Source organism: Chiloscyllium plagiosum, unplaced genomic scaffold (genome assembly GCF_037043375.1).
Source record: "Chiloscyllium plagiosum isolate Xiang-an unplaced genomic scaffold, Cpla_swu_hap1 HiC_scaffold_44, whole genome shotgun sequence".
Lineage (NCBI taxonomy): Eukaryota > Metazoa > Chordata > Chondrichthyes > Orectolobiformes > Hemiscylliidae > Chiloscyllium > Chiloscyllium plagiosum.
The window spans coordinates 8825733-8840379 of NW_028270182.1; the positions used below are offsets into that span (position 1 = coordinate 8825733).

Sequence of the window (14647 nt, forward strand, 5' to 3'; positions counted from 1 at the left end):
TTGTGCTCAATCAATAATCAAGGCCCAGGGATTACTCATTGAAGGGGAAGTCAACAAAGGGGAAGAGGTCAATATTGTAGCCCCGTTGGTTAATGACTTGCTCGCTAGTGGCCTCAGTTAGTGGTTCACTGGGTAATGCAATGTCAGCGATGGAAGATATCAGTAATCAGATGTCCTTAAACAACCCCAGAGCCCCCGTTCATAACCAACATTTCCCCTTGCCGCGTGACCATGAACTGTCAGTCAACTCCAGTCAATGTTATAAACGTGAGGAACACCTGAAAAGCTTTCAGACAAAGGACGGAGAACGTGGAAGACTCTGAATTACCACGGTGTTGGCAGAGACAGGTATTAATTCTGTTCTCCTCCTCCTCTTTGATCTCTCTATTTACCATATCCAGTGACTTCTCCAACTCAGTGCATTGACTGGTGGTGCTGCAGTGAGAGGGAATCGTCTCCTCTGTGTAGAGGGGACAGAGGATCCTTTATCTTCAAGAGAGACCATCCTGAAAGACTCCGTGTGCTGTGCGTACACAATGTTGCGACTCTGCCTGGCCCTCAGCCTCCTGCGAGCCTCGAAGCGGTGCACACACAGAGATCGATCGCTTTGTCGTCATGTCTGCTTGCTAACTTACAAAGTGCTTTCCTGTCTTTATTGAACTAACCCATAAAGATAACCCATCCTTGTCAAACGATTGATAGGACGAAGGGGGAAGGGGGGACGGCAGATGAGGCATTTGAACTCTGAGGGTCATTTTTACCTGTGACAGCAACATTGACAGCAACAGGGGGAAGGGGACCCGAATGATTATTGGCTAAAGGGCTGGAGATAAGATCAGATGCCAATTTCCGATCTGGAAAGTGCTACCCGAAAGGAACAAATGAAATAGCAGCTTTACAAAGGGAACTTGGAGATCCATTCGAATGAGAGGAAGTTGAAGAGAGACCAACTCTTTCACAGGGAGCCAGTATGGTCAGGATGGGCCGAAGGGTCTGCCTCTGATTTGACAACTCCTTGTGACTGTGCAAGGGCAGTTTGGGATTGTGCTACTGTCCACTTTAACCCCTCTCGGAAAACCCAAAAAATGGAAAATAGGAGTTGGAGGAGGCTATTCCTCCATTGATATGATCACGGCCGACAATCCAACTCGATCCTCCGTCATTCAGGCCCTCTCACCCTTTGATCCCCTTTAGCCCCAGAAACTATATTTCACTCCTTCTTGAAACATTCAAATGTTGTGGCCTCAGCTGCTTTTTCTGTGGCACAGAATTCCACAGACTCCCACTCTCTGGCTGAAGACATTTCTCCTCATCTCAGTCCGAAATTGTTTATCACGTATCTTTGGACTGTGACCCTTTGTACCTGGTCATCAGGTATATAACTCCTGTGTTTATGCATTTGGAAATTCATCAGTTTCTATAAGATTCCCCCTCCCTCATTCTTCTAAAGATGAGTGAATATAATCCTAACTGATCCAATCTCTCTTTATGAGTCAGTCCTGCCATCCCACGATTCAGTTGGGTAATCCAACGCTGCACTCCACAGAAGCATAGAATCTCTACGGTGTGGAAACAGGCCATTCAACCCAACAAGTCCACACCAACATTCCAAAGAGTATCCCACCCAGACTCATTCCCCTACCTTATGACTCTATCATTCCCCATGACTAATGCACCTAATCTACACACTCTTCAAAACTATGGGGCAATTTAGTGTGGCCAATTCACCTACCCTGCACATCTTTGGATTGTGGGAGAAAACCAGAGCACCTGCAGGAAACCCACGCAGACAATGACCCACCTCCACACAGACAGTCACCTGAGGTTGGAATCGAACCCGGGTCATTGACGATATGAAGTAGCAGTGCTGACCACTGAGCCAACCTTCTCCGTACTCAGAACATCCTTCCTTAGATAAGGAGACCAAAACCACGCACAATACTTCAGGTGTGGTCTCATCAGGGTCCTGTACAACTGCAACAAGACATCTGTGCTCCTGTACTCAAATCCTCTCTCTTTCTCTCTCTCTCTCTTTCTCTCTCTCTCTCTCTCTCTCTCTGTCTCTGTCTCTGGGTTAAAAGTAAACCTAAAGCAAACGTGATTGAGCTGTGCTGAATATTAATGAATATTGAAGTTGACAATTAGTGCACAAGTCTGATGAAATAACGATTGAACCTTCCTCCCCAGGTATTCTGATTGTATCATGCTGAAGGGACTTATCCTTCTATTTCTCTTCTCTCAGGGTGAGTCATTTCATGTTGTTTCTAGCAATAAGGCACGTAGTAGAAATGTTTTGCAATTATAGAGTGATTCTATTTTTCAAAATGTTTGTAGGGACAGTCCAATGTTTGAAATGATCAAACTTACAGGAATTGAAAATGGGGGCTTCCATTTTCTGCTCAGGGTGTTTTTTTTTAACACTGTTTGTCCCTGAGCTATTTCAGCCTTTTTCTCTCAGGACTGTCCGTGGATTGTTCCAGAAGCTCAGTGGTGTTATTGCTGAATCACAGTGTCCCGAGCTTCAGTCTCGTTCTAGGATGTAAAGTACAAACATCAAGCGATTTACTCTCCCCTCACATTTTGCACCTTTTAATATCCCAATGACTATGCTCCCACTCTCCTTGCACTTTGTAGCGTTCCACCCAGTCTAATACCACTCTCCCCCTCACTCCTGCACACTTTGATATCCCACCCAGTCTAATCACACTTGCTTTGATATCCCACCCAGTCTAATCCCACTCTCCCCCTCACTCCCGCACACTTTGATATCCCACCCAGTCTAATCACACTTGCTTTGATATCCCACCCAGTCTAATCACACTTGCTTTGATATCCCACCCAGTCTAATCCCACTCTCCCCCTCACTCCTACACACTTTGATATCCCACCCAGTCTAATCCCACTCTCCCCCTCACTCCTGCACACTTTGATAACCCACTCAGTCTAATCCCACTCGCTTTGATATCCCACCCAGTCTAATCCCACTCTCCCCCTCACTCCTGCACACTTTGATATCCCACCCAGTCTAATCCCACTCTCCCCCTCACTCCTGCACAATTTAATATACCTCTCAGACTAATCCCACTCTCCCCTTCACTCCCACACACTTTAATATCCCTCCCAGACTAATCCCGCTCTGCCCTTCACTCCTGCATACTTAAGTATCCCACTCAATCCAACCACATTCTCTCCCTTAATCTCATACCCTTTAATATCCCATCTAATCTAATCCCATTCACTTGCAACATCCTGTAATATCCCATCCAGTCTAATCCCACACTTCCACTCACTCTCCACCCCTATAATATCCCACCCAGCCAATCCCACTCTGCCCCTCACTCCCCACAGTCTTTAATATCCTACCTCGTCTAATCCCAATTTTACTCTCATTCCCACACCCTTTCATATCCCACCCAGTCTTGCCCAACTCTCCCCCTCACTCCACACACTCTATAATGTCCCACTCTGTCTGGGCCCACTCTCCTGTTCTCACCTGACACACTTGCATTCGCCTCTACATCCACCCTCACTCCTGCACTCCCAGCACGAGCACATTAAGGGCAAAAGGGTAACTAGGGAGAGAATAGAGCTTCTTCAAGATCTACAAGGCCAACAATGTGTGGAACTGCAGCAGATGGGTGAGATACTAAACAGGCATTTTGTGTCAGCATTTACTGTGGAGAAGGATATGGAAGTGAGAGAACTTGGGGAAATACAGTGATATGTTGAAAAGTGTCCATATTACAGAAGAGGAGGTGGACGTGGTTAGATTAGATTAGTTTCAGTGTGGAAACAGGCCCTTCGGCCCAACAAGTCCACACCGACCCGCTGAAGCACAACCCACCCATTCCCCTACATTTACCCCTTTACCTAACACTACAGGCAATTTAGCGTGGCCAATTCACCTAACCTGCACATCCTTAGACTGTGGGAGGAAACCGGAGCACCTGGAGGAAACCCACGCAGACACGGAGAGAATGTGCAAACTCCACACAGTCAGTCGCCTGAGTCAGGAATTGAACCCAGGTCTGTGGCGCTGTGAGGCAGCAGTGCTAACCACTGTGCCACCGTGCCACCCCAACACATAAAACACATAAAAGTGGATAAACCCCAGGACCTGATCATGTGTATCTCAGAGCATTGTAGGGTGCAAGGCAAGCGATTGCTGGGCCTCTTGCTGAGATATTTGCCAGGGGTGAGATGCTGGACAACTGGAGGGTGGCTAATGTGGTGCCATTATTTAAGAAAGGTGATGGTAAGCAAAAGCCAGAGAATCATAGGCCGTCAGAGTCTGACGTCAGTGGTAGGTGAGCTTCAGAGGGGATTCTGAGAGACAGGATCTGCATGTATTTGGAAAGGCAAGGACTGATTAAGGATAGTCGACATGGCTTTGTGCGTGGTGAATCATGTCTCACTAACTTGACTGAGTATTTTGAAAAAAATGGCAAAGATCAATGAAGGCAGATAGGTGGACGTTGTCGATATGGGTATCAGTAAGGCCTTCAATAAGATTAGCAAGATTAGATCTTCAGGCAGAACTAGCCATTTGGATACAAAATTGACTTTACAGTAGGAGTGAGAGGGTGGTGGTGGAGGGTTGTTTTTCAGACTGGAGGCCTGTGACCAGTGGAGTGCCACAAGGATTGGTGCTGGATCCACTACTTTTGATTATTTATATAAACGATTTAGATACAAGTGTGGGAGGAATGGTTAGTAAGTTTGCAGATGACACCAAAATTGGAGGTGCAGTGGATGGTGAAGTGGGTTAGCTCAGAGTACAACAGGACCTTGATCAGATGGGCCAAAAGGCTGAGGAATGGCAGATGGAGTTTAATTTAGATAAATGTGAGGTGCTGCATTTTGGAAAGGCAAATCAGGGCAGGACTTATACACTTAAAAGGCAGGTGCTAGGGACTGTTGCTGAACAAAGAGACCTTGGGGTGCACATTCATAGTTCCTTGAAAGCGAAGTCTCAGGTAGACAGGTTAATGAAGAGGGCATTTGGTACACTTGCCTTTATTGCTCAGTGCATTGAGTATAGGAGTTGGGAGGTCATGTTGCAGCTGTAAAGGACATTGGTTTGGCCACTTTTGGAATATTGTATTCATTTCTGGTCTCTCTGCTGGAGAGAAGACATTGTGAGACCTGAGTGGGTGCAGAAAACATTTACAAAGCTGTTCCTGGGGTTGGAGGGTTTGAACTTTAGGGAGACACTAGGGCAATTTTCCCTGGAGCGTCAGAGGCTGAGGGGTGACCTTATGGAGATTTATAAAATCATGAGGGGCATGAATAGGGTAAATAGACAGGGTCTTTTCCCTGGGGTGGGGGAGTTCAGAACTAGAGGGTATAAGTTTAGGGTGAGAGGGGAAAGATATAAAAGGGACCTCAGGGGCAACTTTTTCACGCAGAGGGTGGTGTTTGCATGGAATGGTGGAGGCTGGTACAATTTCAGCATTTAAAAGGCATCTGGATGGATATATGAATTGGAAAGGTTTGGAGGGATGTGGGCCAAGTGCTGGCAAATGAGACTAGATTACGTTAGGATATCATGGAGGAGTTGGACTGAAGGGTCTGTTTCCATGCTGTACATCTCTATGACTCTGTGACAAAGAATTAAAAGCAATTGCTTTATATTGTGTTTTCGATCTTAGATATTTTGTCAGTTCCAGTAAATTGATGGGGTCCTCTCTGTCCCACAGTTGCAGCTGGTCGCTGGGGTAAACTGTGCCATAGTAATCCAACAAACAGGGTAAGAGGGACAGATAGCTATGGCAGTGGAGCGTATGGAGCACCCAGGTAATTATTTGTAATCCCATTCATGACACACGCCACTCCCAGCTCCAAAACCGAACCGTTTGCATTTGTGTAGCACCTTGCATGTAGTAAAACATCAAACAGTGCTTTAAGGTGGAGTTCCCAAACCCCCGCCCGATTTCCCATCCCCAATATGAGGTAGGATGAGGTTGCAAGGACGAATAGATGGAGAGTGAGAGTGAACGAGGGTTAGAGAGGGAATTCCAGAGATTGGCACCTAGACATCTAAAGACATGGCCACCATTGGTGGGGGGGGATGAAATGTAGGAGGTCTGTCAGGTCACACTAGTGGAGCACAGAAACCATTGATAATTACAGAGCTGCAGGAAGTTACAGAGATAAAGAGGGATGTAGGGGCTGGAGGAGGTGACAGAGATAGCGAAAGGTGTAGAGCTGGAGGAGGGGACAGATATGGAAGGATAGGAGCTGGAGGAGGTTACAGAGATAGGGAGGGTTCTAGGGGCTGGAGAAGGTTACAGAAATAAGGAAGGGTATAGGGGCTGGAAGAGCTTACCACCACGTGTTCTCTGGGGGATTTATGGATGGGTAATAAATGCTGGCTCAGGAAACGATGGCCACATCTGTGTGGAGGTTGCACATTCTCTCCGTGTCTGTGTGGTTTCCTCCGGATGCTCCAGTTTCCTCGCACAGTCCAAAGATGTGCAGGTTAGGTGAATTGGCCATGCTTAAATTGTCAATTAGGTGCATTAGTCAGAGGGAAAAGGGGTTTGGGTGGGTTACTCTTTGGAGGGTCAGTGTGGACCTGTTGGGCTGAAGGGCCTGTTTCCACACTGTTGGGGAATCTAATCTAATCTAATCTAATCTGCGTGAAGGAAGTTTTAGAAAGAATCTTGAAATATTGCTGTGGAAACAGACCAAATGCTATCTGACAAACATCAGACCAGGACAGACTGGGAAGAATGCCAAAACATAAAGGGAAACACAATTTATACAGTTTGCAAAGGAAAATCTGACAATCCATGCTGGACCTGTAATGCTGAACCCCTCAGCTAATCATCTGGGTTTGAATCTCAGCATGGCTGAAGGTAAAATCTAAATCCGTTTGATAAAACGATCTTGAATAGCTGAGGGAGCGGCATGGGGACCACCCATGGAGACATGACTCCAGACCCTCAACAATGGGCTTGATTCTAAACAGCCTCCTCGAACAGGCTCTAGCAAGTCCATGTTATCAAGGGGCAGTTAGGGATGGTCACCAAATGCCGATGATGTTGGGCAACAACTCTCTTAAGCTCCAGTGAATACGGACCCAGCCCGACCATCTCTTCCTCATGTGATAAGCCCCTTCAAACTCAAGAGTCAGTCTGAGTGACCATAGGACCTTAAGATATGTCGGTAGAATTGGCCATTCAGTCTATCGGCTGCCATTGGCTGATAGGTTTCTCAACCGCATTCTCCCTGTAACCCTTGACTCCCCCTTACCAATCAAGAACCTATCTCTCTCTCCATTAAAGGCACTCAATAACTCAGCCTCCACAGCTCTCTACAGCAATGAACTCCACAGAGTCACCACCCTCTAGTTGGAGACATTCCTCCTCATCTCAGTTCTAAAGGGTTGCCGCCTTCTCTCTGAGGCTGTGCTTTCAGGTCCTGGTCTCTCCTACTAATAGAAACATGTTTTCCACATCCATTCCATCCAGGCGTCTCACCATCCTGTAAGATGCATTCAGTGAACATTGTCACCACAACCTGAGGGGGGGGGGGCGGGCGGAGGTTGGTGGTGATGGGGGTGGTGAGGTGGGGTGCATTCTAACTGTGTACTGTTGTATCCAGAGGCAAACTCAGGCACCTGGGGGTTGACGTGCGGTGTAATGATAACTCGACGACCTATGCCCCTTTCACTGGGAGACTGATAAAACGGGTCAATCCCTATGATAACGGCAATGCGATTGATAATGGAGTGATGATGCGGGGACAAGGTGAGACACAGAGAGAGAGGGAGTGGACTGTCCTTCACGACGCGCCCTTTCCATCTCAGTTTTACATCTGCCGCCTTTATCCTAAAGCTCTCATTCTAGCTTGCCCAGCATGGGGAAACATCCTCTCTACATTGACTTTGTTTGTCCTCTTTAGCATCTTATAGACCACAATTCGATCTCCTCTCATTCTTCTAAACTGCACAGAGTATTGGCCCAAACTGCTCAATTGCTCCCTGTAAAACAGACCCTTCATCTCTGGAATTAAATCAGTGAACTGCCCCCAAAGCAACAACAGTCTTGAGGAGCTTTATTATGAGCTTTCTGTTCACCACTTTTATGTCTCTCATCAAATGTACACACAAGATAATTCTATGACAATCCCAAATTCCACTGATAAACAGTCCACATTTTCAGATCTGATTCATTGTGTGTTATTTAAAGCACTTCAGCACTTCAAACTTCAGCTTTTCCAGATGTTCTGTGACAGTCTAAACCTTTGCTGCTGGGTTATAGCATTCAATCACACTAACACACACGCACAAACACACACAGAATCACGCTAACACACATGCAGATGCTCAATCACACACACACACAATCATACTAACACGCACACTTACAATCACACTAACACGCATATAGATGCACAATCAAACTAACACATACACACACACAAACACGCACAGAATCACACTAACATGCGCACACGCACACACACACACACTATAGGAGCAGAATTAGGCCCTTGGATAATAGCTAATATGTTTCTCAACCTAATTCTCCTTCATTTTCCCCATCCCCTTGATCCCTCTAACTAATCAAGAACCTATCTGTCTCCAAATCAAAGACACTCAATGACTTAAAATCTGCTGCCCTGTGTTGCAATGAGTTCTACAGATTCACCATCCTCTGGCTGAAGCAATTCCTCTTCATCTTGGTTCATCCTTTCACTCTGTCCTAGTCTCTCCTACTAGTGGAAACATCTTATCCACATGCACTCTCTCTAGGCCTTTCATTATTCTGTAAGCTTTAATTAGATCCTACCACCCCCATCCTTCTAAACTCCATCAGTACAGACCCAGACTCCTCAACCATTCCTCATACGACAAGCCCTTTGACCCCAGATAATTCCTGTGAACCTCCTCCAAGGCCAACATATCCTTCATTTAGGCACGGTGCCCAGATTTGCTCATGATATTCCAAATGTAATTCTCTCAGCACTGACCCTGTCAGAATCCTCTTGGTTAATGTCTCCTAATCTCTCTGACTGCAGGTTACTGTGTGAAGATTTTCAATATTGAGCCTGATCGTTATTCTGGAGCGATCACAAAGGGTCAGAGGTTAGGGAGGCTGCTGAATGTTCAACGTGTTTACAAGGGGATAACCTCCCACGTCCACATCGAGATGTGCAACACCTCTGTTGACCCCACTCCTAACCTGTAGCTCCGGATTGGAAGTGACACCCAGAGAGTTCCATAATTCCGATCTAATTCCGGTCACTCATTGATTCCGAACAACCAGTGGTGGAGACTGGGAAGAGGACATGAGCTTTGTTTGGGGGGAATGGGGGGGGGAGGACTGAATCCAGTGGAGATTTCGAGAATGCAGCACGTGGTGGAGGGGGCGGGGGATGAGGTCATTGTCTGGGATCTTCACCCTTCCCCCTTTCGGTCTGGAATCTCACATCTACCCCCGGAATGGAGGGAACAATGAAAATGAGGGCAAAAGCGGGCATGGAGTGGGTTGTGTTGCACCATCTCGTGTCAGCTGATGCCCTCTTGGACCTCTTCCAGTCTCTTTCCATTTTGGCTCAGCTCCTGAAGAAGGTAGGGGCTTTACAAGCCCACAGTTCACCGCCCAGAGGTTTCAACTATTCTGTGAATGTCCCTCCTTCCCCTCGGCAAACCCCTCACCAGAATCCAACACATCTCTTTTTCACTCCTCGATAACCCTTCCACCACCCCCTTCCCTAACCTGCACCTCAGGGTCTGGCGTAGCTTGAACTCCAGCTCCCACTTTTAACTCCCTACACCCCACCCCTTTTCCACCATGTATCTGCTGCCCTTGTCCTTCTAGGTGGTAGAGGTTGTGAGTTTGTGGATCTAAGGAGCCTTGGTGAATTGCTGGAGTGCATCTTATAGACGTAGACACTGCTGCTACTGAGCATCAGTGGTGGAAGGAGTGGATACCTAGAGCCATACAGATCTACAGCCCTGCAAAAGACCCTTCGGCCCATTGAGGCTGTGCCAGACAAAGCACAAACCCAGCTATTTATTTAAAACAAATCCCATTTTCCAGCACTTGGCCCCACAGCATCGCAAGCGCACACCCAGATACTTCTCCAATGTAATGAGTTTTCTGGATTGTTTGTGGATGTGATGCTAATCAAGTGGGGGCTGCTTTCTCCCTGGATGGTATCGAGTTTCTTGAGTGTTACGGGAGCTGCACCCATCCAGGGCAAGTGGGGAGTATTCCCTCACAGTCCTGACTGGTGCCTTGTCAATGGTGGGACAGGCTTTGGGGAGTCAGGAGGTGAGGTGCTCACAGAAATTTCTGACCTGCTCTTGTAGCCATTGTATTCAGATGGAATCACCACATTTGTTCTCATCACTGATACACCATAGCAGAGGGTTTAATGATGAAAATACTCGAGATCAAAAGGAGACGGTTCGATTCTCCCTTGTTGGGACCTGGCTATGGCAATGGTGCAAGTATCGCTTGCCATGTATCCTGAATGTTGTCATTAAAGTTCGGGCAATGAAGGATTCCATTTCCCTAAGCCTTGGTCCCCGTTCAGTTGGATCAAACCGATCCTGAATCCTTGGGAAGCCAGGTCTCTCAGACTGGATCCAGAATGAATGGACCCCTGGGGGGAGGGGGGGGGGGGGGGGGGGGGGGTGGGTGGGGAGGCAGGAAGGGGGATATAATGAAGGTCATGGGGGGTGATGGGATAGGTCCCAGATACGCCATATTCCCATAGGAAAAACCACCAATGATCCATGGGCTACAGGGAAAACCAGCACAGTCCATTCTGAACCACAGCTTGATGTATCTCTCTTGTATGTTGAATGACAAATAAAGGAATGAAATGGTGTGCAAATTTACCTGACCTCCGCCTCCCTCCTTGTGCTTTCTTGGCGATGTGCACACCTGAATTTTGTGTGGATCCCTGCCTCTTCCACACAGAGATGTCTAGGCCATGGCACTCTGAGATAGGAACACAAAGGCCATCTCTACGTTGCTATGTTCGGAGGGGTTCAGAGTTCTGCTGCATGTGAATTTCATGTAGGCCCAAGGTCATTGAGCAACCTGTGGCCAGCAATGGACATGAAACTCTCCAGTGTCACTGGAATCTGCCTCTAGCTGTTATTAACTCAAGGTAAAGTAGAATAGGAGAAAACATCCTCCTTCCTTTCATAGTCAACTAACTATCTGTCTGACGGTCTGTCTATCTTTACCTGTCTGTCTATTTTTATCTGTCTGTATCTATCTCTATCTCTATCTGACTATGTCTATCTGTCTATGTCTATCTGTCTATGTCTATCTGTCTGTGTCTATCTGACTATGTCTATCTGTCTATCTCTGTCTGTCTATGTCTATCTGTCCATGTCTATCTGACTATGTCAATCTGTCTATCTCTATCTGTCCATGTCTATCTGACTATGTCAATCTGTCTATATCTATCTGTCTACGACTATCTGTCTATGTCTGTCTATCTGTCTGTGTCTATCTGTTTATGTCTATCTGTCTATGTCTATATCTATGTCTCTATCTATCTGTCTATGTCTATATCTATGTCTCTATCTATCTGTCTATCTCTGTGTCTATCTATTTATCTAACTATCTCTATCCATGTCTGTTTATCTTTCTCTCTCACACTCTCCCTCTTTCTCCCTCCCTCTCTATCTGGATTATTTTCTCTGAAGGCAGATTGTGCAAGACGACCGGGGGGAAGGTGATGACAGGACACTTAGTGAATTGCTCCTCAGTGTCAGTATAGGCCAACAAGCTAAATGGCCTCATTCCATGGTGTAACCGTTCTGCGCTTCTGTGAATGATCCATGACTGTGTGCTGAACACAAGTGAAGATCTTGGGATGACTGACTATATTTGAAGTGTTTGAATCTTTGGTATATTGTTGGAAGTGTCAGAGCTGATTTGCTCAATTATTTTCCCAGTCTCCCCCCTGGGCGAAAACTACAACAGGGAGTGTCGAAGAAAATTCTTCCCAGGCTTCAAGTTTTATTCTGCCATGTGCAACAAGCCATAAGGATCAGAAAGATATGGTGGGTTTCACCAAATGAACTGAGATATAACACAATAATGTTTACCTCTCACTGTCATAGAGTCAGAGAGTCATAGGGAAACAGACCCTTCGGTCCAACTCGTCCATGCCAACCAGATATCCTAACATAATCTCGTCCCATTTGCCAGCACTTGGCCCATATCCCTCTAAACTCTTCCTATTCATATGCCTATCCAGATGCCTTTTAAATGTTGCAATTGTACCAGCCTCCACCACTTCCTCTGGCAGCTCGTTCCATACATGCACCACCCTCTGTGTGCAAACGTTGCCCCTAAGGTCCCTGTTATATCTTTCCCCTCTCACCCTAAACCTATGCCATTTAGTTCTGGACTCCCCTACCCCAGGGAAAATAACTTGTTGATTTGTCCTGTCCCTCATGATTTTGTAAACCTCTATAAGGTCACCCCTCAGTCTCCGATTGTCAGCTCCAGGGAAAACAGCCCCAGCCTATTCAGCCTCTCCCTATAGCTCAAATCCTCCAAACCTGGCAGCATCCTTATATATCTTTTCTGAATATTTCAAGTTTCATAACACTCTTCTGACAGGACGGAGACCAGAAATGCACGCAATATTCCAACAGTGGCTTAACCAATGCCCTGTACAGTCACTCCCATACTCAATGCTCTGACCAATAAAGGAAAGCATACCAAATGCCTTCTTCACTATCCAATCTACTTACAATTCTAATTTCAAAAAACTGTGAAACTGCACTCCAAGGTCTCTTTGTTCAGCAACACTCCCCAGGAGAAAGTGAGGTCTGCAGATGCTGGAGATCAGAGCTGAAAATGTGTTGCTGGTAAAGCACAGCAGGTCAGGCAGCATCCAAGGAACAGGAGAATCGACGTTTCGGGCATAAGCCCTGATGAAGGGCTTATGCCCGAAACATCGATTCTCCTGTTCTTTGGATGCTGCCTGACCTGCTGTGCTTTACCAGCAACACATTTTCAACACTCCCCAGGAGCTTACCATTAAATATATAAGTCCTATTATGATTTGATTTTCTAAAATGCAGCACCTCACATTTATCTAAATTAAACTCCATCTGCTACACTTCAGCCCATTGGCCCATCTGCTCAAGATCCTGTTGTACTCTGAGCTAACCTTATTTGCTGTCCAGACACCTCCAATTTTGGTGTCATCTGCAAAGTTACTAACTATACCTCCTATGTTAACATCCACATCATTTATATAAATAATGAAAAGCAGTGGACCCAGCCTGGGAGTGTTTGATGGGGACAGTGTAGAGGAGCTTTATACTGTATCTAACCCCGTGTTGTCCCAGTCCTGGGAGTGTTTGATAGGGATAGTGTAGATGGAGCTTGACTCTGTATCTAACCCCATGCTGTCTGCAGCATCTTATTGGGCTTTGTCCAGGGATCCCGTTCCCCTCAGTTCACTGTCGAATAGGACTTTGATCTGCAAATCGCACGTATCAGCAAAAGATGAGATCTGACTGTCGTCTTGTTTCCATCTCATTGCCCTCACAGTGTCTCTCTTCATGGCTGTCTGGCCTATGGGTGAAGAAACTGCTGTGATGGGCTTGTTCTCTCTGGCCTGCAGCCAAGGCTGAGAGCTGCCAAAGGCAGCAGAATCCTAACAACTAGCCTGAGGCTTCACCCACCTGCCAGGCCTTTGATTGCTCACCGCACGCGATCTCTCGATCTCTCACGCCAACAACACTGAATCCCTTCATCTGCTGCTCCCTTCCCATCTGTATTACCCACCTCCTCACAATCCCCTCCCCTCATCTCCACCGAGGGAGAGTCATTGTCCGAGGAATTGTGAAGGATTCCTGCTCTTTCCGTCACGCATTGGGCCTCCCTCTGAGGAGAGCATGTGGGACGAGCTGCCTTCACCTCAATTCCAGCAGGGACCGAGTTGGGCTGAATGACCTGTTCCTGTAATGTGTAGACCATATTGGAGACTGAGGTGATGGGTTCTGAGTGGGGAGCAATGCGACTCGATGGGCAGTGGAATGTTTGCAGTCTGCTAAACATTGGTTGCTCCACATTGACAGTGGGAAGGCTCAGTGGGCTGAATGGCCTCTGTCTGTTTTGTAACCACCCTGTCGTGTTGACCTGCAATCAGCCAGGTCAGGAACTGACCCAGCCTGCTCTTGGAGGGACCCAGTCTCTGGGCTGGTCCGGACCTGACTACCCGCACTGTGGGTTAGAGTGGCGTTCTGTTTTTTTAACTCCTAACCAAGCCACTCTGCTTCAGCCAGTAATGTACCCTTTTGCTCTATCAACAGTCAAGGCCCAGAGATTACTCATTGAAGGGGAAGTCAACAAAGGGAGGGAGGTCAATATTGTAGCCCTGTTGGTCAATGACTTTCTTGATAGTGGCCTCAGTTAGTGGTTCACTGGGTAATGCAATATCAGTGACAGATGATGTCAGTAATCAGCTATCCTTAAACCCCCACCCGACTACCACACCCAGGGTCACCTTTGCTGCCTGGCCATGAACTTACAGTCAAATGCTGCACACCCGGCCCAAAACCAAAAGCCCCAACTCCGCTGCCATCACTTCTAACTGGTACCCAGACTCCAGGCCTACTATAACCTTCCTGGCTCCGCTCCCAGGCCAG

General features: G+C 46.9%; 1 protein-coding gene across 1 annotated transcript; it reads left to right on the plus strand.

Annotated features, from left to right (window-relative positions):
- The first annotated feature begins 310 nt into the window (after positions 1-310).
- Positions 311-9277, plus strand: LOC122544331 (leukocyte cell-derived chemotaxin-2-like). The gene is made up of 5 exons (XM_043683507.2): positions 311-348; positions 2188-2243; positions 5700-5796; positions 7609-7754; positions 9028-9277. The coding sequence occupies exons 2-5, from the start codon at positions 2204-2206 to the stop codon at positions 9195-9197; spliced, it is 453 nt and encodes a 150-aa protein (XP_043539442.1). The 5' UTR covers positions 311-348; positions 2188-2203; the 3' UTR covers positions 9198-9277.
- Positions 9278-14647: the final 5370 nt, after the last annotated feature.